This window comes from Mustela lutreola, chromosome 9 (genome assembly GCF_030435805.1).
Source record: "Mustela lutreola isolate mMusLut2 chromosome 9, mMusLut2.pri, whole genome shotgun sequence".
Lineage (NCBI taxonomy): Eukaryota > Metazoa > Chordata > Mammalia > Carnivora > Mustelidae > Mustela > Mustela lutreola.
In genome coordinates this window covers 119,239,625-119,266,033 of record NC_081298.1, presented here as the reverse complement: position 1 = coordinate 119,266,033, position 26,409 = coordinate 119,239,625, and the positions used below count along the sequence as shown (strand labels likewise).

General features: G+C 46.4%; 1 protein-coding gene across 6 annotated transcripts in view; it reads right to left on the bottom strand.

Annotated features, from left to right (window-relative positions):
* The window catches only part of CRIM1 (cysteine rich transmembrane BMP regulator 1), a 189,020-nt gene that overhangs the window by 80,332 nt on the left and 82,279 nt on the right, over positions 1 to 26,409 (bottom strand). For 4 of the 6 annotated variants that reach the window (XM_059188639.1, XM_059188637.1, XM_059188636.1 and 1 more), the window contains 3 exons: positions 24,278 to 24,520; positions 23,150 to 23,270; positions 215 to 336 (listed from right to left, as the gene is read on the bottom strand). The exons of 1 other annotated variant lie outside the window; for it this stretch is intronic. In XM_059188639.1, coding sequence (XP_059044622.1) covers positions 215 to 336; positions 23,150 to 23,270; positions 24,278 to 24,520 — 486 coding nt within the window. The remainder of the gene's footprint in view (positions 1 to 214; positions 337 to 23,149; positions 23,271 to 24,277; positions 24,521 to 26,409) is intronic. One more of the 6 variants, XM_059188638.1, reaches the window with a different exon arrangement.

Below are 26,409 nucleotides of genomic sequence, written 5' to 3'. Positions count from 1 at the left end.
CCTCCGAAATCCTCTCTCTGATGGAACGAAGATCCCCTATCCTCACCGCCTTTGCTGCGCTGTGGGGTCTCCAGCAGACCTACTTTCTTGAGGGAGTTGCTCCGAGCCCCTGAGTAGAGGCCCTGCCTTGCAAAAGGCAGAAGTGGCCAGACAGACCCCTCCCATCCTCCTGCACGAATGTACACTCTCTGAGAACAAGAGAAACCCCACGTACCATTAACACATTCAAAGACATCACAGCACTTTCCAGGTGTTCCATCTCCACGAGAGACTATGCGAGGAGTGGATCCCACCTCACACACGGGGAAACCACATAAGCCAGAGAGACACTCGCATCTGAAACCAAAGAAAAGGGAAGGAAAACCCCATGAATAAACAACAACATAGAAGTCCGAAGCCCACAAGGTGGCGGGGGCTGTGGCATGAGCTTGTCTGTAGGGAAGTGTCCTGTGTACCTGGGGTCACAGGGGAATGGGGAATGGTGCTAACGTAATTTGCATTCCCAATAACTGAGGCTCATCTCCTTAATACACACCCATATTTTTAATTTTAACCATTTTGACAGAAATATTTCTAAAATGTATTATGTCGTTTCTTACTTGACCAGACCAGCATAACCTGCATTTCCTTGATGGTGTGGGGCCGAGTTTATGGGTGTACATTATGGGGTTATCCACAGATCAGGTACGCTCACATGGGCTCAGGCCGAAGGGGTGCTCTGTGTAAATGACTCTGTGTCGCAGCTTTGCTGTTGACCTTTTGGTGTTTTTCAGGGATTCTCCTGACCCTTCTTTCAGCTATTAAGTTAGTAGCTTTTGAGTCCCTTTTCGTCAGTGTGATTGTGTCTAGGAGCGCCCTTATCTTTAGCCACATTAATTTATGATTGTGTATCACAGAAGAAACAGACTCTGACTGAAGACTGAGGAGGGTCTTTAGAAACAGCATAAGCTTCGGTAAGTGGACTTCCTGACAGTCTTAGTCTGGGGCATCTTCTAGGCTACCACATGCCTATTTATGTCTACGCGCACGCATGAGGTGTTCCTGGAACTGTGAGTTCGCTCTGCCGGCTCTCACCCTTCCTTAACTGCAACTCTGCTGGGAAACCAGCCTAAAGAGAGAAGAGTTAGAGTGGAGGGTATCCGCAGGAGAACCAAATGTCATCAGCTGCCTGCGGATGATCTGCTACAAGGACCTAGGCAGGAATGAGCAGCTCAGGGCAGCAGGATACAAATGAAATAAAAGGAAGGAGCAGCTGGACTCCAGCCCTGGGGTGGGCTGGAAGTGGGGATCAGAAGGCAGAAAGGGAGTTCCCGGGTTGACAGGAGTGAAAGGAAGGCATCCTAAAAGGGGACACCCATGCAGGAAGTATGTGGGTATTTGGGTACAGTGTGGGTCAAGATCATGGGAGAGTAACACTCCCAGCAGGGAAGTAACACTAGTAACACTCTCATTAATTTTGGTGTTGTTTCCCATCCCCTCTACTGAAATGATTGTTTTGTTCTCCTATTGCTCTCTGGATGTTTAACAAATTAAAATATGCATGTAGTCCACAAGTACCTCAATAATCAGACTCAGAGGGCTAGTTACATTTATATAACCACCAAACTAAAAAGGAAACAAATTTCAATTAAAACTTGCACCAAAGACCATGAAAGCAACTGGAAAGGTGTCAACAACCCCTCTCAAGGTGGGCGCTTTCAGCCTTCCTCCCAGTGGGGCAGTGGTTATACCGGGCACCTGGGGGAGAAGAGGGGTTTAGACAGTAGTAAGGTTTTGCTGCAATGTTGTTTCTTCCTACGCTCTAAGATAAACGTTTGCCTGCTCTGTGTGGGCAGATCTGTATTCCCAGAGGGCAATCACCTTACGGGGTTGGGTAAAGATGAACCGGTCTTCTAACTCCTGCAAAGGTTATCCCATAGTGTCTGTCATCTGTATGTGCCTTGTCCCTGCAGCTTTAAGCAGATAATCCTATCCCTGTGATGTTACCGTAATGATATATTATTTACATTTATTCTTGATCCTCTGTACAACCTCAGCTCTGCTGTCTTTACAGATAAACGGGGCTCGGGGACTGAGAGGCCATGCCCTGATCCTGTCATCTGACCGCGATTACAATGAAAGCAGCCTACAAGAAGAGCTGACTCATCTTTTCTTCCACATGTTCCGGGATCCGCCTTCCTCCCTGTTCCAGGGAATCATTCTAATTCAAACACCAAAAGAGTATACAATGAACCAAAAAACACCTCTTCAGCTGTCCTTCAGCCCCGTAACCTTTCCTGGACACGTATGGGCACTCACGTGCCAGGCTCTCTTCTAGGCTGTCAGAAATCCCGTAACGGAGTCTGCCCTGTGGCTTCTTTCTTTTCCTTTCACATCTGACCTGCCTCCCAACATTTATATCTCTCTCTTGCATTTGTAGAGATTCACAAAGGTTGTCTGCGGTATGTTACGGAAGGTCTGAAACTGCACACAACTACCTAGTAACCTACTTAGCAAAGGAAAACCCCCGATGCAGAATTTTTACTTCTAAACCCAGAATGACTGCATGTTCAAGTTCCGAGGACTCAGGTGTCCCTGGTTTTGCTGGCTGGTCTGCCCCCAGCTCCCTTCCCCTTCTGCACTAGCCCCTTGGCAAGCCTTCCTCACTTCTTGCTATCTTTTGACTTCTCACAGCTTCCCCTGAACCAAAGATGAGCAGGTTTGTTAGAGACCATTGGCACCTGAATAATGAAGGAACTTACTAGAAAACTAGGACGGGTGAAAACCTGGGCTCACATCAGATATCTATCAAGCAACTACCTATTAAGTTGAAACTTTAGGAAAACTATCATTTTCCTATAGGTCAAAAATAGTCAAAGAGCAATTTCCTGTAGTTCCACACAGTACGACTCACATGGATTATGTTTTGACAGATGGGTTTACACTCTCTGTCTCACAAACCGGAGGGGACTCAGCAGGACTCTTACCTGCCACAGAAATTTGTTTTGTCTACAAATTATGTGAGTCCAATGTAGTTGTAAAAAATTCTGTAATAAGATTATGGCAGATTCCCTGGTTTACCTACACTGGAGGTCGGTATTCTTCCCTTTTACAGATGGGAACAGTGAGGCACACAGCCTTCACAACTGACCTGAAATTAAACAAGGCTTCCTGCTCTGTGCTCTCCACTGGAAGAGCCTAGATTCTCTTCCAGGGAATCGTGAAGAGGAAATGCTGAGTGACAAAACAACTGAAGCATGCAAACTGCTCGTTTGTCCTTACGACTTTACCCTTCATTTTTATTCTCTTCATTTTTATTCTGTCTCTGTCCCGTCTCCCCAGTCTTCCTCCTACCCTTTACCTCCTGCCTGGATAAAGAGTAAGCAAGAAAATTAAGAAAACGTGTGGATCCCTGGCAGAGGAAACAGAGCAACACACAAGAAAGAGAAGCTCATGACATCCATGTTAACACTTACCCTCACTTCTAAATCCACCCTCTCCCCCACCGATTTCCATGCTCTCCCCTGGCCTCCCCTGGATCTCTCCTTCCCACCCATCCCGCCGCCCCGTTCCCGTACTTCCGACATCAGAAGTCTTCATGGGCTCCTCATTTACCTGCGCAGCTGCTCAGCCCAGCATTCAACACTGTCAAGTCCACGGGCCTTTCCCTCCAATTCTACTCTGTGGTCTTTCTCTTCATTCTCCTTCTGCTCAGGTCACTTCTCGTCTCCACATAAGCCCTCACTCTGCTGCCTTTGCACTGCTCACCCCTGCTCCCTCCTGAGCCCTCCTTATCCAGCTGTCTGTCCAGACGCCATCTGTCCTCCGGGGCCAACCTCAAACGACGGCTTGTCTCGCAGCCGTGAGATCCCACACTTCCCTTAAACTTCCTCTCAGTGTGTTCTGTGGTGACTCAAGTGCGCATTTTACCACGAGCTCTCCTTGCATCTACTGTGCGTAGTCACTAATAAGTAACTTGTTACATTCAGCAGAACGGGAAATGAATAAAAGAGGGGTAACAGGAACTAAACAAAACAAAAACACAGAAGAGAAAGTGAGAAGCAAAACACTGAGATTTCTGTTCCATGAACTCAAAAAGGCTACTTGAGGCAGAGCTATTTGTGGACACCTAGAGCAGAACTGCTGAAGGCTTTTTTTTTTTTTAAGTAAATAAAATAACATCTTTATTGAGATATAATTAGCATGCCATAAAATTCACTTCTTTAAAGTGCAATTCCGTGGTTTTATATTCACAGGGTTGTGCAACCATACTACCTAATTTTAGAACATCTTCATCACCTCAAAAAGAAGCCCTGTATGCCCATTCCCTCCCCCAGACCTTGCAACCATGAATCTCTGTTCTGCCTCTGTGGGCCAGCCTCTTCAGGACAGTTCGTATAAATAGGATCATACAATATGTGGGCTAAGGGCTTTTGAACTTCAAACAAGAAGCAACCTGTATGTGCAATTTGCTGGAAAAATCAAGCTTCTAATGTGATCCTCAGTATTAAGATAGTGATCAATCAAGGCACCACATTAATAAATTTTGGCATAATGTAATCACAGCTGCAGCCAGGTGGGCTGCTGAAGCTGTCTTTTTTCTCTAGGAGGTAATGGATGCAGCTTAGTGGGCATCTGAGCGCCTGAATAGTGTGAAGAATGACACTCAGAAACCAGCTAAGCCCCTAGAGGGCACTCCCCTCCTTAGGAGGCCTGGGCTGGCTGGTTGCGATGGCTGAAAGGCAATATACAGTGATGCTTTCCCCTCCTATCCTCTGCTTCCTGGGCGAGACAGTCCCAGGCAGGCCAGAGTCCCAGCGCAGCCCCCAGGGGGCTTGCAAGTCCAGCCTCTCATCTTTTCGAGCTTCCATGTCCTACTGGTTCCTCCATCAGCTGCACCTGAGCAACAAGGGCAATCTGCCAGTCACCAAATCCACTCACCCCGCCGACCCCCACCCAACCCGGTGCCACGGCTCGGATGTGCACTCCGCCTCAACTCGTCTGCCCCTGGTGAATTCCATGCAACCCGAAGATCACCCACCCTACAAGGCCTTCTCCGATCAAAAAGCAACCAGGATTATACTATATGTTCACTAACTGGAATTCAAGTAAAAACTTGAAACCTTAAAAAAAAAAAAAAAAAAAAAAAAAAGGCGACCAGGATTAATTTTCTCTCCTCTGACCTTCAGTAATACACATGGGTGCTGAACTCTTGGGACGGAACACACTCATCCTACAAAAATCAAAATCTTACTGCCTCTCCTGTGAATGCCTCTAGTCTTATTTGTCTTGGAAATGAAAAGAAAAAAAAAAAGGATAAAGCCATCAAAACAATAATCTGGAATAAACATTTAATTTATGGTAAGTCAGACATTAAACCACGCATTGTTTTTACAGGCATAAATTTCAGACTGAGAGCTAATAGTTAAAGCACTTTTCCAAAATTAGTGTGTGGAGGGAAAGATGATGAGTCCGTCTAGAATGCTGATTCCAGGGAGCCTCCCTCCCGGAGAGTCTGTCTGTGAGTCTGGGGCAGGGCTCAGCATCCGCCTGCATCACGAGCCCTCCAGGAGATACCACTCAAGGGAACCCGGGACCCGCTTTCTGAGCAACTTGCTCCCGGAAGGGCAGGCTCTCGCTGCCATGGCTTCATGTGCACCTCCCGGTAGAAAAAGCCAAGTGCAACAGATCTATCTTGTTAATAAGAAAGATGATTCGTAGCACTTGCTCTTAATCATTTACAATACCTCCTTCCTGCCCCAATACAGTCTCTCAGGAGGGAGAAGCATGTGGCGGGAAGAAAGACACAATAGCGACTGGGCCATGCCATCGTCTACCAGGAACCTTGTCACCACTGGCAGCCGCACCGGGACGCATGTTGTCCATAAAAGGAGACGGCTGGAGCAGGATGAGCTTTCTCTCTTCTCACTCCACAACCTCACCTTTGTTCTTGCCCTTCGCTTTCCCTTCGCTCAACAGTCTGATCCTGGCTTGTGCCCTCCCACTGCTCCTCCTGGCGCCCACCCCGGCTTTGGAGCACCTCACACGCCTGCACTCCCACGCCCTGGCTCCTCCCCCTCCCCCCCCAGCCCCTTCTCCTTGCCAGCCCATGACTTTCAGGCCCAGCTCATGGTGGGCCTCCTGCCCTCTGAAGAAGCTTTCTGGACTTTTTTTTTTTTTTTTTTTTGAGAAGGAGTATACATACACATCTACAGCTCTCTCTTTTTTTCCTACTAAAGAGGACTAAGCAATGCAGCAGAAGAAATGATAGGCCTGATGCTAGTGTCTCCAGACTCCTGGGCATGACCTCATAACGGAAGTTAGGGCTGCACAACTCAGCTGAAGACGCAATAGTGTGCTTCACAAGAATGACTACAGACGCCGTAAAGGAGACAAAGCCAGAGGGAGTTAGAAGAGGCCACAGAGGAGGAGTCCTCTCTGCCACGCCCACGGCCACTCAGCACAGCGCAGGAGGGCCCTGTGGTGGGCGCCACACGGAGCGGAGGCCAAATGTTACTCTAACATTCCCCTACAATAAACTCCCGCAGAGGAGGAAATGTGAAAGCCACAACCCGCGGAGGCCTCATCTTCCCGGAGCAGACCCATATCCTGGCCCACATCCTGGAGGGAAAACAACTCCACGAGGCCCTCTGCAAACAGTCCCTCCCAAACCTGGATGCACGCCACACCTGACCGAAGCCCGAGCCCTTCGCAAGGGGAGAATCGCTGTCGGTTAATGAAACGCTGCCGTCTGCAGGCGGGAGGAAGCTCTCCCTTTAGCTAGGAAAGGAGAAATGTGGAAATAAAAGGGCAAAAGCACTTGTACTACTAGGATTCCATTCTGCGTATTAATGAAATAATTAGTCGGGAATGGAAATTATAGTGACACATAAAACACACTACTATAAAAAGCTTCAAGTTTAATTAAACTTGGTGCACTATTTTTGTACTGATTAAATTTTTTACCCCTTCCAGGAACGCTAAGTTAAAATGAGAGAGAGAGAGAGAGACTGCAAATAAAACATCCCAAAATAAACAGGTTTCCCTCCTGAGGGTCTAACTATCTTTATGGAGAACGGCACTCTTTCCTTGGGAAGTTTCTCAGGGTCCCAGTTTTTCTCATGGCTCACCATAAAAGATTTGCTACTCACTTGGTAACAAATCCTTAGTCACCCTTTCTGGAGCTAATTCTTGCACGATGTCCGTGCATTTCCACCCCCGGGCAGTTACACACGTGCGTACTTGGCTGCACAAGCACGTGGCCCAGCTCTGAGGATCAGACGCTTCCTTCCAGCAGCTGCTTCCCCCTCAACTTCACAATCAGAAACTGCAAATTCTTCCCCACTTGCCCTTTCAGAGACAACAGTAAAATCACTCCGCACTGCTATTATTGTTACGTCTTGGTTTTTTTTTTTCCCCCCTGTGGAGAGCAATCAAAGGATATGCTCCAATACACAGAAAATATAAATCGAGGGCAATGAGGTAAAATATTCCTTTGCATTTCTAGTATCAGTCATAACGACAAAGTCCATTGTAAGACCTTTATGAATTCATCATTGAAGCCCTTCTCTTCTCGTGTTCTCAAGAGGCAGATGATTATGGCTCCCTCCTCAAGGTTGGCATGTGGGGTAGAAATCTTATCTTACGGTGCGAAGTTGAAAGAAAAGTGGTAGAAATGGTAGGGAAATGGAACTGGTAAGCACACACGGTTCCTGTAAGATTGACAGTCATGTTCTAGAACCAGGCTCCACAGTAAGCAGGTGGGTTAAGGAGACAAGGGCACTTCCCACACGTCACCACCTCAATGCGATGGCCAAAGAAAAGAGTCAGATGGTTCCAGAGGGATTCAGTCCTGGCAGCTAGTGAACCAGAGTATGAGCCCCACTGGAAAGACTCCCCAACGCCTGGGCTCCTGTTAAACAGGAGAGCTGGGACCTTGCAGGCAACCTGGACCATGCTCCTTGTAGCCCAACAGTCTGACAACAGCCAAGCCCCAGGAATGGAAGGCTCTCTGCCTTCAGGTCCTCAGACACCGGCATCTGCTCTCGTGGTCGGCAGGCCGGGCTCAGAGTAAATGGGCAGGAGTAAGGGATGCACAGAAAACCAGTGAGCAAGAAGAGGAAGAAAGAAGGGAAACCAGCCAGTGCACTCAAGGAAGGAGGAGGACTGGATTTGGATGTGGAGAGGAAGTTTTCATAGAGCAACACAAGGTATACCCACCTCAGAGCTGGGATCACCGATCGCATCAGAAACGGGTGCTGTGGAACACGGAACTAGCTTTCGGGTGAACATACAATTGTTTCTTAACCATCTGCCGAGTGAACACAAGCAGGGGGCGCTAGGCTTGGCGGGGCTGGGGATGCACATGGCTCTGGCTCTCCGTTTAGGGAGTTTAGTTTAGGAAGGAGTGGGATATACAATCACAAATGAGAACACAGTGGGATGTGAATTCTTCCATTTCCTCTCCGGAGCACATAAACAACAAACACCAAAGATGTCAGGACTAACCTTCTGTTGGAGAACCTGAACAGCTTGGGTGGCTGGCATGCCTCGAGCCCCTGGAGCCCCCCGCGGCTTGAGCTGCTGTGGACACAGCGTGCATCATGAAGAAGCATGTGCCCACTTGGGCCCGTGTGGGGTGTCAATTCCCAGACCTCTCATCCTGCTCATCGGTGCAAAGTCCGAGACCCAGTGGCCTCCTGTCCTCAAGGGAATGGGCCTCCTCACAGAACATTACTCTGCTTCTCTCACTCTTCCACTCTAGCCTCTCTGCAGACAAACTCAACATCCCAACATCATCGCAGAGCGTGCCACTCAGATGGGTTCTGACACTCACCTGGTGTGGCCCCCAGATGGTATTCCCTTACAGCTGTCTCCAGTGAGACAGCAAATCGCCCCACACTCACTTATCACTTGGGCTGGAAGGGTGGTCAAGTTCCTCCTAGCTGGCCACCTCCCCCATGCTGCCGCGCTCCTCCTGCATGCAAGCCCTCCCTCTTTGTCTTCCCTCTTTCCTAAGGAGCGGGGGCAGTCAGAGAATGCACCTGAAGACAATCTTAGGTTTGAGTTCTGGCCGTAAGGAGCTATGTGACCTTGGGCAAATGATAGCATCTCTCTTAGCCTCATCTGAGCTACAGGTTAGATAGGGGCGATTCAAGTACTCCTAACTCCTAGTCCTGCTCTGTGAACTGAATAAGCTGATATAGGAGAAGCACCTGGGATAGGACCTGGACCACAGACACGCTCGCCTCCTGTTAGCTATTTTATGTGATAATCTGGAAGGCCTCCATGTCCATCTGGACGACGCACTTTCAACACCGACTTCACCTCATCTCTTGGAATCACATCTTGCCCATCAGCAACTCAATCCTAAGGCCACAGCAATCTAAAATCCCTGAAGCCAACACCTTCCTCACTGATCACAACAGTTCGTGCTCTGGGTCCTGCCATGCCCAAACTCCCACCACCCAACTCTCAGCCTCCCCAAGACAGCTGCACCCCAGAGATCTTTCCCTCTTCGCCTCAGCCTGGGCCTCATCCTGACTGTAACTCCTTAGCAAGATAGCCCCAAACCCAGCATTTCACCTGAGCCCTTATCTTCACGATGTCTTTAAACTTCTTACCCTCTTAACCTTTATCCACATCTGGTCCCTCAACACCAAACCCAAGTCAGCTAAACCCAGAGAGGCCAAACCTGAATGTCTTCAGGAGTCAGACAGGAATCCTGAAAGAGTAGAGGGCTACTGTGTAGACAACTCAAGAAGCTCTGTTCCTTATTCATTCCACAATGAAATGCACACTGTGCCACACCTTCCCATTGCTCAAAAGAAGCCACATTTTTACCTGAAGGATCCCAGTTTTAAAATGTAAGTCATTAAAATAGGGGGGAGGGGAGTGAAGCAAAGAGGACACATCTTTGGCTCAAATTCAGCCCCAAGTCTGCCAAGTGCAAACTGTGGCATCAACTAAGTACCTCCCTCTCTGTGCGGAGACCCCAGGTGTCGGCGGCTGCTGGAGGAAAGCCCAGTCGGCGCAGGAGCGGCTCGACATCTTCAACACTGAAGTCCCTGCTGGGCCTCACAGTCCTCCATTCCCTCCGAGAGTCACTTCCTCCATGATGCCTTCTCTGAGAGGCCCAGGGATAAATGCCTGGTGTTGTGTATGTGTGTGTGTGTGTGTGTGTGTGTGTGTGTGTGAGTGAGGTTCTGAGCAGCTGTCAGGCATGGGGCAGGTGCGGGTGCAGGTAAAGACATTCCAGGAAGAGGAAGAATTTACTCAAATTTGCAGAGGCAAAAAAGGATATAGCATATTTAAGTTGCAGCAAAGGGCTCCGCCCACCGGGCACATGTTATGTGTTGGGGTGGGGGCTCTACTGTAGGGGCATCTACAGGAGATGAGACTAGTGAAGCAGCCCAGGGCTGGGTAAGAAGGGGCCTCATGTACCACACTGTGGAGCATCTTTAATCAAAAACAATAGGAAGGTAATAAACCATGTTAAACAAGTGATATATTCCTGAAAAGGGGTAATTGTCTGAGGGGGAAAAAAATCCACAGTCATGAATTCCATTTTTCTTGAATCATAAAGATAGATGGGATTAGTGATACTGTTTTAAGCTGGAAGTCACATTAAAAGTTTAAAAATCAACGACCACAACAGCCTAGAATGCCCTTTCTTCTTTCTCCAGCTGGTGAACTCTGACTCATTCTTAAAAACTCAGCTCAAAAGTCAAATCCGAGAGTCCTCCAAGTCAGAATCAGTATTTCTTTGCTCTATGAGCTAATTGTTTTTTTCTTCTTCACACTTCTACTGCTGAAGCATGTAGCTACTTTAAACTGTAACGATTTAGACATGTTTGTCTTCCCTTTAGAAGGTAAGCTCCTTAAATCGGCGTCTGTCTTTTATTCCCACCAGGTAGCACAATGTCCTGCACTCCATCAACACTCAAATAATCATTCCCTGAACAGACCAGAAACACAAAAGGGTTTTGATGCTAGGACTTGGCACAGATCAATTATCTATAAACTATCTATAAACTTAATTAAAGGCAATTCTTGAGTATTTATTTACCTGTGCTCAACACTAATGTGAGAGAGACATAGTAAGGTATATCTTTGCTCTCAAAAGTACACAATTTTAAGTCTCAAGAAGTGTCATTAAGAGTTTTCAGCAATCTGTGACCTACAGAGTACAAGATCACAAGAGCCATGACATACAACTTCTTTCCTTTTCAAAAAACAAAACAAAATTAAAAAAAAAAACACGAAAACAAAAAACAACCAAGACAAAGTCAGCAAAGCAGCAAAGGGCAATTTAAGATGCACTTGTCTGGGTGATACATTCACAGATTAAGTGAGCATCAGTTCAAGCGAAGCAGGCTGTCTTCGCCTTCCCTGTGGCTGCGGTTAAGCAGTTAAACATCTGCTGGGCCCAGACCACCCTGAACGCTCTGCACACTATGTCCACAAAGCAGTGAGGAGCCCTGTCCCTTACAATGAACGTGCGGGGGCAAACGAGCAGGGAAACACAATCCATGAGATCAGTGGTTGCTTTGGGCATTTCCAGAGAAAGGAGGACTTCTAACATTTTAGATGTGCTTATTAGTTACATGAATAACTTCACAAAACATTTTTGCAAAACTGTGTGGAGCTGCTCTGTTTGCCTGCGTCATGATGATGATAACATCAAATGAGGGTGGGTGGGGAAAGTCCTCTGAGGTTCAATATTACCGGAGCAGTGGAGCCTGCTTTCCAAGTTTCCTGAAAGTTGTACGGAATTCGGTTGTGTCGCTCTCTTTCAGGGAGAGTCAGAGGGCTAGGTATCCAGGGTCTGCTGATGGCCAGGCCAAACTGTAAGCCGCTCAAATAGGGCCTTCAACTTTGTTTCAGGATTTACACAAATGTAACAGAAGACTGGATACTGGTCATTTTCATGGTGAAACACAACAGGCGTAAAGCACCAGCACAGGAAGAACAGGGCTCACACATCTGAAGTGAATTATTAACAAATTAAACTCTCTACTAGGGAGATAATTCATCTCCATGGACAAGGGCTTTACTTCTAGGAAAGCATGTTTTCTTCAATCTGGGGAGAAGTCCAATAACAACATGGAATTCCTAAAATTATTTTGTTTTAAAAACATCAGAGTTTAATATAGACTCTGGCTTTTTTAGTTATGAGTTGACTTGCTCTTTTGGGCCAAAAATTACTGTGGCAGAGGGCAACAGAAGAGATGTTCTTTTCTTAGTTGAGAAAGGAGGACTTCAAATATATTTCCAAATTTTTTTCTGGATATGTTTAAAAACAGAGGGAATGCTACCATGATAGCATGTCAAGAGTCAGGAATGTTTTAGATCTGTGCTATGCTAATGCATATTTTACATATTGTATAATTTCATTTTATATATTCCCCAAAAGCAGCTGGATAAATTATCCAAAAAGTGAACTGAATTAGAGAAATCTGTCCTAACAGACTAATCTTACCCAAAAAAAATGTTACTTTGAAACAATGTCTTGGGAACAGATGGATATGATAATTAATTATAAGGCTCTTAATTTGATGAAGTCCTTTCAAAAATGCCTATTCAGGGACAATTTCCACTGGCCGGCTTGGATAGGCATGATACAAGCAACTTAATTACCTAGCACAATGTTAAAAGCATATGCATCTATAATAAATATCATTTGATGATCTAAAGAACTTAACACTGTATTAGAGAAGGGCCAGAGTGCTCTCTGAGCTCTGAAAAGGACCTATAGGTTCCAAGCCACCCTCAGGCAGTTTTTCTGGTTGGGCTGATGTGTCTGTGTTGAGAGTCTCACCCTCTGTATTCCTGGCCCGTATATGATCCTCCCACTTACCATTCCCACCTCCCAACACCATCCTTGAGGCTTCGACCAGCAGAATGACAGACTGAGGCTTTGGAAATAGAGCGCTGAGGAGCTCTGGAAAGATCAACCACCCACGTGTAAGTACATTAGCAAACAGAAACCTACAGGACGACTACTACAGTCACTCCAAAACTACTACTCAGAAGTGGACAGAGGAGGAAGTCAATCCACTGTGTTTCCAGTGACACGGGAACTGTATGATCCCAAGATTAAAAACTACAGGCAAAGAGGGAGAGAGATGAAAAATTATAATCAGCTTTTCTGTACATGTGCTTTTTGAAGTCCTTGACTTCCGAGTTTACAGAAATTACTTTACAGCTTTTTCTTAAATTCAGTTCCATTATTTGGTAGAAAGCCAGTCTTCTTAGGTGATTCTTTTCTTGAAAACAGATCACTCTCTGTATGTTCCCTCCTTATTACCTTCAAAAGTCTAGAACTTTTTTGGAACTGACAGAGCTGATGTCTGTACGGTGTTGAGTTCCTTCAAGCCTAAGCCTCACCTTATTCATCACCATGCCCCACACCACACTAAGCCCAGTGTTTTCAGCCTTCCATGAGGCCCTCAATGAGTCTTAGACATCTGACATTTTCAAAACTGTACCTTGTTTTTACTCACTGAAGCTTTGTGGTTAAATTAATTTTTTATTTGGGGCACCTGGGTGGCTCAGTGGGTTAAAGCCTCTGCCTTCAGCTCAGGTCATGATCCCAGGGACCTGGGATTGAGTCCCACATCGGGCTCTCTGCTCAGTGGGGAGCCTGCTTCCCCCCCTCTCTCTGCCTGCCTCTCTGCCTACTTGGGATCTCTCTCTCTCTCTGTGTCAAATAAGTAAGTAAAATCTTAAAAAAAAAAAAAAAATTAATTTTTATTTAACTCAAGTGCTTCCAAAGGGAAGAGAAAACCTGCCAAAGACTCCATCCTGATAGCTTCATCTGTAGAGTCGATACCAGACTGTGAATTCTGGAACCTTGGAAAAGAAAGCTCCTTCTCTAAAGATCTACGTCTCTTCATAAGAAACAGTGCAGTGGTAATCTCACAAGAGTCTATTATCAAAATACAACATAGCACCAACAAGACAGATTTTTCGTGAGAGCACAGAGAAACCAAGATTGAGGAATGGGAAAGAAGTGTCCTAGATTCTCAACCCGAAGCAGCTGAATACAAACATCTAGATGTTACAGTGAAAGTAAAGGAAATTTATGACTTTTGTTCTGGTCATGGGCTGTGTATCTGATGTATCCTTCAGATACAATGGGGTTGGCATCCTTCCTTTTATCTTATTTCCCTTCCTGGAATTGCAGCGTTTCAAGCTGTTATGATATGACAGGGTATGAGTGGGAAATTGTCTTCTAAGGTCAACGCCTTAGAGAAATAAAACTGAGGATCAAACAAAGAAAAGGGGAACTTAATTTAATAGATCGTTTTTTTAATTTTAAGAGTCGCAGAAAAAAATGGTCCACTCATAACGTCAGGAGAAGAGCATCTAACGCACTTCCACCCAAAGAGTGCTGGATGTGTGTATGTACACAAGTTAGAGTAAAATACAGAAAGATGCAGTAAGAATATGGAGGAGCTGAATAAACACTGACAGGGAGAACAGATTAAGATAAAAACCTCAGGAAAAGTCAAGTAGCAACAGCTGGGGAGAAACAAGTACAAACATGATCCAGGGGCCAGTAAGCGGGCACGGGCAGGCTGTAGATCATGCCCGAGAGTGCAGCGCCAGAAGGACACGACACATCACATTCTCCCCCAGCCCACCCGCCAGGACAGGCTGACAGGCAGAGGTGTCCACCTTCTACTAGAAAGCAGCTGAAGAGAGTAACCCTTTTCTTTTTTTCTTTTTTTTAATTTTATTTATTTATTTGACAGAGAGAAATTACAAGTACACTGAGAGGCAGGCAGAGAGAGAGAGAAGGAAGCAGGCTCCCTGCTGAGCAGAGAGCCCGATGCGGGACTCGATCCCAGGACCCTGAGATCATGACCTGAGCCGAAGGCAGCAGCTTAACCCACTGAGCCACTCAGGCGTCCAAGAGAGTAACCCTTTTCTTGCAGATTCAGCCTTTGACCAGATATTCTCTAGTCCTGCTATATAAAGAACTCTCTATTTACAGATGTAAAAGGAAAAAAAAAAGGGAAGAAAAAAGTTAGCTAGCAATATTCCATTAGCCATCTACTTTACTAGGCTACAACCTAGCTATCACGTTTCACCCAGACTGATTACCCTGATTTAAATCACTAGTCTTACAAGTTTATTTCATTTTACCTTTCCTACTTTTTTACAATTGTTTTATGACTTTGTTTAGACTTTCTTCTATTCCTATTACTATGAAACCATGTATCTCTCTCATTATCTTGTGAGTCCTGGAATTTTCTAAAATGTTCCTTCTTCCTCACCCAGGAGTTTCCTAGCACCAGTGGCTTGGGTTCTTTCCTCTCTCAAGGGCTTGGGAAAGTCAAAGTTAAAGGTAGAAGTTAATTCTGAGATCATCAAATCCCTCTTCCCCTTTATCTCACTCTGAGAAGAAAACAGACCAGATGACATGAGAAGCCTTGTCCAAATTCATGCAGAAGTGGGTCTGGATTCCAGCACGCAACCTCTGGGTGTGTGCGCTCTCTGCGTGTCACCACGTGATGTGTGGAGGAATACTCCTTCACTGTAGGACAGTTTACTCCCATGCACACGTGGGCTTACAAACATGGGTTACGGACTATCATAACAAAGGGAAGTAAGCAGCCCATGGCATGTTAGGTTTCCTAAGTGGTGGGGCCAAGCACAGGTGGGTGGGGAGTGAGCTCAGGGCCATAGGGGACAGTGAGACTGGTGGCTTGTGCCCTGCCACTCACCAAGCTCCATCTGTGAAACAGGAGAGCCATACAACCTGCCACTCAAGGAGGAGCACTTGGGCTCGGATCTGTGCATTGCCGGGGCAGGTGCACCAGGAATGTGATGTGCTCAGGATGTTCTAGTAAACTTCTTGGTAAAGACCAAAGTCACATATTAATCAACATTTTAGCTAAGAGATAATCTAAAACTTTTACAAGACTTTGGATAAGAAAAAAAAAAGTTAAAAATGCTTTTAAATCTTAATTTAAAAATAAAACCGGTTTTTCAGGGTAGTGTCTCAGAAAGCAAGAGATATAAATGTTCCAGATATAGGTTCTGGAAGAGAATCAGACCTGTTAGTCTGAAAGAGGCTGGAGCCAGGAGGGAGCTTGGGAACCTGGCTGGCTGCACTGTGTACAACCCAGGAAAAACCCTATTTTAAGTCTGAACGTCATAAACAATGACTTCGTTCATTTCCATCTCAAAATAACCAGATTGGATTTTTCTCAATAACTTTTAAGGAATGCATGTTTACAGAGAGAAACTGATCACAGAATGGTTTCAGAACAAAAAGTTAGGGACAAATTTCATTAAAACAAATTTCAAAGGGGTGGCTGTCGGTAACATATTACATTCATTCATCTTAATAAAAATATGGAAGTCGTTAAATACCAACTCAAAAGGCATTAGGATTGAAAAACTTATCTGACTTACAGAGAGAGGAAATAAGGGAGAGGTATTATGGTCTACATTTTTAACTAGTTAATGTCTTCCCTATCAGCCTATATCTACAAAGACAAGGAAAATTAGAGAGGCAATGGGAAGCTTCTATAAAACCGGGCACATAACCCTGGATATAGCAAAGAGCGAGGAATGTAGAGGAAAACAAACCTGTGATCTAGGAGACATCCTCCTTGAGAAACAGCCCAACTGCGTGGAGGTCTGGATGGGCTGACACAGGGGAACACGGGCAGCACAGACCTCCAGCTGAGGCTGATCTATCCTCCGGCTATGTGTGGTGGGTCTGCTTCAGGCAACCATTACATAACCAACCATTATAGAGGAGAATTTCTACACAACATCTCTGAGTATTTGGTGTTTGTTTTTAAGACTGATCTGGTTTCACCAGGCACATCTTACGGCATCCAAAAATGATATTCCCTGTTAAACCAAGTTTAACCGGGTAGTCACAACTTTAAGGAGAGGAGTTAAAAATAATGATCAGCTAAATGACGGCCAAACTGGAATGGTGCTCAGGAGGTCCTACATTATGGGTCTACTCCCAGCTGAACTGCCTGCTCCCACTGGTAGGCCCAGAGAGCAGCAGAAAGGTTGCTGCAGACAGAAAAGCAGCTTAGCTACGGGTTACCTGAATTATACTTGAGGGGGACAAACCCCAGGCTCGGAAGGATGTTAGTCTTTGGAAAAGAATCCCATAGTTGCAGAAAGCACTCCACAAATTTCTAGAATCAGAGAATGAAATCTAAAGAAACCTATGTGGTCAAATGTATGTTACAGTGGGTTAAAAATGGCCACAAATTCGTTGCAGCTTCTCCCATTAAGAGGTGGCATCTACTGCCAACTCTTTGAATCAGGGGTCACCCTATAGCTTGCCTGGACCAATGGAATATGATGGAAGGGAGGCCGTGTGACTTCCAAGCCCCATCCGTGAAGGCCTTGCTAACTTCTTCTCTCGCTTCTGCCACCACGGGAGAAGCCTAGGATGAAAGACCCCACAGGGAGTGACAGGCCCTTCCAGCTATCCCAGCTGAGTTCCCCGACCTGGGAGTGATGCCACCTTTGACCATCCAGCCCCAGACAACCTGCCAGTGGACAACGGAAGAACCACCCAGTTCACACACAGAGCCACGAGAAATAACAAACATCTGTCGTTTCCAGCTACTACTTTAGGGGGTGGTTTGGTATGCAACGACGAAGAACTGGCATTTATGCAATATTGTGTTAATATAGTAGGATGCTAAAATAAATACACATGTTGGTGAAATATAAATTCATAATCACTGATATATTTCCTGGGCTTAAGAACAACAGCAAAAACACTGATCAAAAACAAACAAACAAAAAACAAAAAACAAAAACACCTGCAGTGGAGAGGGCAAGGCTTTGGATCAGAGAAGCTGGGTTGAAGACTCGGACCCCTGCTCTGATCCTTGTACCAAAGAACACTTAGGATTTTACGTAAGTCACTTGTTCTCTGTTTTCATATCTGTAAATTCCTTGTGGAATCAGAATGATGATAAAGTGAGAACAAAAGTGCAAACGCTCTGTAAACAGCAGGGCACACTGCACAGTTAAGCTGGCCTCCTTACTGCTATTTCACATTACTTAAATATTTCGTCCTTCCCTGCAAAGACACCATTTGGATCGATGTATCTGACATAACTTCCTCTGTTCTAAGTTTCCTTTTGCTTGGAGGTGTTTGCATGCACACACACACACACACACACACACACACACACACAGCCTTCCAAAGACCACAGGTGTTGTGAGCCCCTTGAACAGTCCTGGCTTTCCCTTCTGCCATCATACAGTGTTTAGGCCCCCAGCCACCAACTTTCATTCCTTTTTAGTGTCTCCTGAAAGGTGTGATGAACTCACATCCTATTCCAGAGCCAGGAAAAGAAAGAAGGGTAAAAAGAACTGGCAGCGTGCTTGGGAATCTAAAACCTAGGTGAGGAAAGAAGAATTAAAAATGGTTAGGAGATAATTATATCACATGTAAGAATGACGTCAAAATGGGATGAAGTTCAGGAAAAGACAGCGGGAGAGAGGAAAATAAAGGCTAGGCCATGAAGAGAAAGCAGAGATGCAGCAAGCAAAGAAGGAATGAGCTCTCTGTAGAGAGGACAGAAGTAAGGTGCGAAAGCTAGGGTTTGTCAGGAGTAGAAGAGGAAAGAGATGTCCGTGCACGGTAAGAATATCTGGAGGGTAGGAGCTGTCACTTGGAAGAGCTCAATGTACGCTTGACGAAGGAGCAAGTAACAGCTGTCTGAAAAACAAACTACTCAAAAGAAAATTCACAAACTGTGCAAGGACTTGCGCAGAAATAGGGCATTTAGGGGCCTGAATGGGTAAAACAGTCTCACTGAGAATGAAAGAGAGGAATTTGTTCTTTAAGGTGAGGGACATAAACTCCACAAGCCCCTGTCCTCGTCTCTGGAAGTCCAATAAATCCTTACAAAAAACGGGTTAAGGTAAAGCTCTACTGATAATTCACCTTCACCCTTACTGCCAAGGGCTGTCCCCCTGAATTCTCCACAACACTGGTTTTGATCTGAAATGGCTGTAAGTTCTTAATAATGCTCTTTATAAACATCCGGGCAAGTATCAAACAATTGTAACAGAATTTTATGTATTCTAAAATACTCTTTCTACCTAAACACCATGCTGCTGAAGAAGTAAATCACACAAAAGATAAAGTCATGTAGTTTTTTTCTCTTAAAATACTGTGATTACTCCATATTGGGCGCTCTTGTTTTTATTTCCATTCTCACATGGATTGTTTGGGTTTTTATTCTCCTGCCAAAGTATGACCCGTCATCCTCCTTAGTAAGTGGGGAACCCACTTAATATGCTAAACTAGGTTTAGCTGTAGTCTGAGCATATTCTGAATTTACTGATTCATTCAGTATTAATGCATATACAGAGGAAAAGAAGGAAGACACAATTCCTGACCTCTAGAAATGTCCTTTAGTTGGTAAGACAAGACTATGCATCTAACAGTTAAATAACAATGCAAGGAAATATGTGATTAATTGGCAACACAGAAAAGAATATGTTAGGAGTTCCTAGGGAGTAGGATGGGTGTTGGGTGAAGCATGAAGACCTTCTGGATAAAGTGGAATTTAATTGGAGTCCTGCAGGGTGAACAATATTAGAAAAGGTGGACGGGAGAGATAAAGGCTTTGAGAGGTGACCTTGGTGCTTGGAATGGAGAGTTTCTGTAGTACTGAGAAGTGGGCCATAAAGATGGGGATTGGGGGAAAAGCACAAGGCTTTCAAAGTGAGATAAGGAGTAGTATTACCACCCAACAGTAGGGTGGTAACAGGAGACTAAATATATTCATTTTTTTCCTTCTCCAATAAGTAAATCAGCATGGCTTAGAGTGCCCCTGCTCTCTCTCTCTTTCATCATCAACAAATGTAGGTGGACACATTACAGCAATACCTATTCTAGGTACTAGAGACCATAAAATACTCCCTTCCCTTGAAAAATCACAGAGTAAGAAATACTGGCCAGCATCCCCCCCAAAAAAAATCAATGATTTCAATTTGTTATAAAAAAGTGCTTAAAGAGATACATGGGAATTTGTTTATAAGCAACAGAGGAGGGAACCTAAGTCACCCTCAGGGCTAAAGATGGAAAACACTTCAAAGAGAAGGAAATGCAGTCCTGCAAGGGGAGCAGGAGTTGTAGGAGGGGAAAGTCAACTGAGCCTGCGTGTGCATAAGCCTGCTTGAGCGTGAAGGAGTGCGAGCCTGCATGACTGTGAGTGAGCGTAAGCCTGCGTGTGAGCCCGCGTGAGTGTAAACAAAGGTGAGCCTCCTTAAATGTGAACCTGCATGGATGCGCGTGAGCCTGCATGGGTGAGCGTGAGTCTGCCTGAGCATGAACCTGTGTGAGCGTGAATGAGTGTGAGCCTGCATGACTGTGATTAAGCATGAGCCTTTGTGCGAACCTGCGTGAGTGTAAACAAATGTGAGCCTCCTTAAGTCTGAGCCTGCATGGGTGAGCGTGAGCCTGCGTTAGCGTGAGCCTGCGTGAGCATGAGCCTGCGTGAGCGTGAATGAACGTGAGCCTGCGTGAGTGTCAGCCTGCATGAGCATAAATGAACGTGGGCCTGTGTAAGCCTGCGTGAGCATGAATGAACGTGAGCCTGCATGGGTGAGCGTGAGCCTGCTTGAGCATGAACCTGTGTGAGCGTGAGCCTGCATGAGCGTGAATGAGTGTGAACCTGCACGGACGTGAATGAGAGTGAGCCTGCGTGACCGTCAGCCTGCGTGAGCCTGTGTATGAGCCTGCGTGAGTGTGAGTGAATGTGAGCCTGCATAAGCCTGTGTGAGCTTGTGTGAGTGTGAACGAACGTCAGCCTGAGGGAGCGTGAACGAGCGTGAGCCTAAGGGAGTGTGAGCCTGCGGAAGCCTGTGTGAGCGTCAGCCCGAGTGAGCATGAACGAACGTGAGCCTGCAGGAGCATCAGCCTGCGTGAGCGTAAATGAATGTGGGCCTGCGTAAGCCTGCGTGAGCGTGAATGAACGCGAGCCTGCGGGAGCCTCAGCCTGTGTGAGCGTGAATGAACGTGGGCCTGCGTAAGCCTGCGTGAGCGTGAATGAACGCGAGCCTGCGGGAGCCTCAGCCTGCATCAGCGTGAGATGGCAGTGAGCGTGAATGTCAGTGAGCGCAGAGAGGGGTCTCATCCAGGTGGGAACACAGGAGGATGTGGAGAAGGGGCTGGGAGGGTGCATGGGTCACTGACTAAAATACAAGAAACTAAAGGCTGTGAGAACTTATCCCTTCCTTGCAAATAATTTACAGTGGGATTGTGAATGACTTCCTTCTCTGTTTTCAATTTTTTCATCAGAAGCGCGGTTAGCTGACTGACCACTCCTCAGCCCTGAATGCCAAAGTCAAAACTATGTCAACACAGTAACAACCATCCTAAGGTTTATGTTTACAAGACTCACAGAAGCTTGGAGATAAAACGGAAGACATCGGAAGACATCGAAGCCGAACGTCCTTTCCAATGTTACATTTCTTCTAAGCATTCCTGGCAGGTGGCCATCCAGGCGGAAAGAAATCTCTCCAGCTCTGGGGAGCTCAGGAAGCAGCCCAATTCATCACTGTACATCATTAGTTGTGAGGAAAATTTACCCTTAAACTGAGATTAAACATGTCTTCCAGGAGCTTTTACCCACTTGAACCCCCTAGAGGGACTGAAAAATCACCTACTGTGCCTCCTACACGCAGATGGTGCTATGTTAGCATTTATAACAATGACTTGAGAATTGTCCCTTTTCCTCACTAAAGGACTTGTTAATTAACAACTGGCTTAGTTTTGATTAATTAGGTTCTGTAATGTAATGTGCCACCTTCCTTTTCATGAAGACCTTGAAGGGACATCTGTTACTGGTAGTAGCACTCCCTCGTCCTCCATTACTGACTGGTGATTCTTATGCCTGCACGGTGCTTCACCCTTCCCAAGCATCTTCAGATACGTTACCACACTGGAATGTCACAAGAAGGGGCTGTGCTATTTGGTAGCTTACCTTCACGAAAATCTTTGTGCCTACTTTATGATACAGTATAAAGGATAGGACAAGTCATGTAAAACACATCTGAGAGACTCCAGAGCTTCTGACAGGAGAAAGGGTAGAAAGGGTAGGGGAAAACTAATGTATCTGAAGAGAAGAGGAGTAATGATCAGAACACACTCTGGATGTCTACTCCGTAACTGGCACCTCCCTACAGACCATACATATTCCTGTCTTGACAGGCCATTTGTAAAATCGCAACTACTCCTGCAACACACACAGATGGGAAGTGCCTGCCACTGGACTGGGACTGGGACAGACGTTAGAAAGGGAGCAAAAGAAGGCACCCTTCCAACCGTGGAAATTAAGTGTAGAGCAGAGTAGAAAGAAATGAACTGACTTAGTCAAAAATGATGTCTTAGCGGCCTGGGAAAGATGGAGGAGAGGTCGCGGCAGGGAAGAGGGGAGGGCATCTTAGCAGGAGAAACAGAAAATAAACTCCATATTTCCAAGCACAAGGCCAAGCACAAAGGGCCAGCTCCACGGTGGTGCTCTGAAGACTGTCAAGGACAAGACTTGGAGACTTCACGCTCTGGAGTGAGCCTGGTCCTGCTGGGCTAAGTGCACAGTGTCCTGCTACTGTGACTAAAATGACAGCAACTTTCCCCCCCATCAAGCCAAAGAGAGCTGTGTTCATTCCCAGAAGGCATCAAAAGAATTCAGACTCCTCTTTGCCTCAGCAAATAACAAGTGTGTGTAGATGTGTGATTGCAAACGTTAAGGACCCGTGGGGAGCAGTTCCGTGGGGCAGGCAGTGTTTCATTCCACTGGACACAATGGTAAAGCACCTGTCAGAGTCACTGCGGAGGGTCAAATGCTGTGCCTGCTGGAGCCCACACCTCAGTGCCTCCCTGAATGCATGCTACTGGGGGACGTGTTTGTCTGTGTCGTTCCCAGCCTGCGGAAGTGCGCAGGCACCCCAATAATGCGGAAAGCTTAGTAACATAACCTCATGACACCTTGCTTTTATCCAAGGAGCAATACATGTGAATACCAAGTCACACTAACAGTTCCGATTTCTCCCCAGAAACTCCCCCTGGAATCAGGGAAACAAACTGCATGCCTGGAACTGTGCTGACACACAAGACCAAGGAGAGAAGCTGAGAAACCGAGGACAAACCAACCTTGTTGGCAGGGTGCAGCAACCGTCCGCTGTGAGTCGGACTTGAGTCTCGTAGCTGTCCAGAGGGCACACGGCCTGCTGAACGGAGGGGCACTCCACAGTGCTGCAGTCCACGCTGAAAACTGAGAGGGGCAAACAGAGGCACCATTTACTGTTACATTTACTTGCATTTTTAGTCCCAACACGAAACACTGACCCTTTGCAAAGAAAGGGCTGCAGGTTCCCTGTGTCCCAGAACCCTCTCCTAGCAATGCCATTTTAATTTCAGGCAAGAGTAGAGAATTGCAGTTATGTCCTGGATCAGTGCTGGGAAGGCAGGTTACCAGACGTTTAAGAATGAGGATGAGACATAGGGGGAGAGTGACACCAGTGGCTGTTACGTGGCTGGAGAGAGCCAGCCAGCCAGAGGCGCTTCTCGTGGAAGAGACAGACAAGGGACTGTTTGGCTTGAGGGATTTATCTAGCAGTTAGGGAAAAAACCACTCTGACCAACGGTTAGAAACTTGCAAAGAGGAAAATCACTATCGCCTAGCCCTGTTCACAGACCATATTAGAAAAGCCACAAGAACAAGGATGTTAGAAATAATATAAAGCAAGAGATAGCTGGGACAGTGTAGCGAAGGTGAGAAAATGGTCTAAGAAGTCAGCACAGGCTATGAAGTCAGCGGAGGGCGGTGGGGAGCTGGCAGGGGAAAGACCGGGGCCGAGAAGCTTAGGACGACACATCTGGCTTTCTGATGCCTTTACTTAGCCAAACACAACCCGCTGTTTACATACGATGATTGTCTTTAAGTGTAATAAGGTGATCGATACATCTACAAGTTACGGCTCTGATCCACTCTGGGGGAATGAAGCACGAAGCTGGAGAACCAAATTTGTTAAGCCTGCTTTCCCCGTCAAGCACACTTAGAAGGAAGAGAGAAAGAAGAAACAAAGATGGTCCCTATGTGCAGGCCACGTGTACTAGTGGATGAACACTCTGGCTCTCTGACTGGAAGGCCAGATGTCAGGCTACCAGGACCCGAAGTGGCAGGTGTGCCCACCTTCCCCGGGAGGCTGGCAGCAGCAGAGGGGGCTGCGACCCTGCGACGCGAAGCCGCGAGGCTGCGGAGGCGATGCCCGCGCGTACCTGGTTTGCACTCATAGAGGTCACAACACTGTCCCGGCTTCCCTGAGGCTTTGGACACTAGAATGTTCAGGTATCCCGGCTGGCAGACTTTGCGCAGGCAGCCCGCGGGGTCACACACGCAGCGGCTGGGTAAGGGGCAGCACTCCCCGGGGGGAGCATAGCCCTCGATCAGAACGGAATCTTCAGGACACCGTGGAGAGAACTGGACTTCACAGCGGGCCTTGGAGCAATCTGGCTTCTCTTCTAAATGGGAGAGAAAGAATTTAGCACATGCCCGGAGGGCAGCGTAGGGCACTGGCGTCGTGAGCACACAGTCCTGAGGATTCATGGAGTGAAGAGAAGGGGAGAGAAAGAACTCTGGTAGAAACCAGCGTAGCCGACTGTGAAGATCTCCCCCGAGATCCACTCACGACACGGGAGTGTGAGGCTGCAGTGACCTCCACCTTCGTGCTCACCAGTGCTGAACACTCCTCGTCCAGTGCTCGGACCAGATCAAGAGTGGCTCCGGCAGGTGCCTGCATGATGTGCAGAATCTGGGAACTGGGCTCCAGCACTGACTCACCTGAAGATCTTTGAATTTAAAAGGAGTTTCAAGGGCTGCTCTTTGAAAGCAGTGTATGTTTAAAACCCTGAAATGGACCCAGGAAAAAATCCTGGCTACTTCAGGGACTGGGGACAAGGTATGTGACAATCAACATGAAAGAACTCCACTTCTGAGCCCTGAATTTTAAAGAGATGAACTTATTCAGATCATAGTATTCTACGATGTGGAAGCTCAGCAAGATGGAGAATGAGCTGTAATTTCCCTGAACGCCATCTGGCCTTGTCTATCTCTAGCAGCGATCCATCAAACGCCCCTCTCTCCTTTCTTCGGTATTCTATACTGACCACGGCTGCACTGCCATTTTAAAAGATAAGAAAAATAGATCGAGCAAAGCCCTAGCTTCTGGAGTCCCAGTCCATAGTAGAGTCTCTCCATTCAAGTTTTTAAGAAACCTATACCAACATCATGCCCTTGAGAAAAAGGCTGAAACGAACTGAAAGCACATCATCATGGTCTCACGATCTCTGGGGCAGATGAGGGAAGTTCAGAAAACACTGGGTGAAAATGATGCCATGTGGTATTGGGGTATGTTATCATTAGCTCTATGTTTCCTCCCATGAAACCCATACAGAATCACAAAAGCAAAGTCAGAGCCAGATCACCTAGTCTTGGTCTTCTAAACAAGAAACTGTGTTCTGTTTTGTAGACACAGAACCTGGAGCGCAAGAGTTCAAGTGATCTGCCTGTGGTCAGTGGTAAAAGGAAAACAAGAATCCAGGCCTCCTCACTTCCAGCTCACTCAGCTCCTCCCTTTACAAAGGTAGACCTATTTCCAAAACCAAATCTTCCTCAGGTCACTCCTACCTTGACTGTTGTATCATTCATTCCACTGACCGTCTACCTCGTCTACTTCCTGGCTAATCAAAGTACACTGTAGGAAAGCCTTCACACTCACAGTTCTAGTAAATTCATTAAAAAATAATTATTAGCCTCTGCTGTTCTAGCACCATGGGAGGCACCATGAAGAGAATAAGCATGGGTTCCTGCTCTGGTAAAATTCATAGCACAGTGGAGAGAAATACCAAGTAAAGAACAAACATCATAAATGAGCAAACTGTGTCATAGCAGAGGGTGTCCGTGCCATGGGGGCAAAATGGAATGGAGCAAGGGGGCATCTGAGTGCATGGAAATGGGGGGACAGTTGCAATCTGGTTACAACAGGCATCACTGAGAAGGCAGTGTTTAAACAAAGACTTGAACGATGGAGAGGGTAGGCCATGGGAGAAGAGCGTCCCAGCAGAATGCACAGCTAATGCACCCCTGTGTGTCCCAGGAGGAGAAAGGAGGCCAGTGTGGCTGCAGTAGGATGTACAGAGAATGCATAGAGCCCATTTTCCTAAGGTAACCCCAAGCAACTGCCTTGCAAAGAGAACACAAGAGAAATCCCACTCTTGGATATCCATCAGTGTGGACAGAACAAATCAAAGAGCTGATGAGCAGAAAGTGAAATCTTAACCTCATGGGGACTGATGGAGATGGAGTCTATGAAGTACATTCAGGGGATGGCTTATCGGCAAACCCAAACACA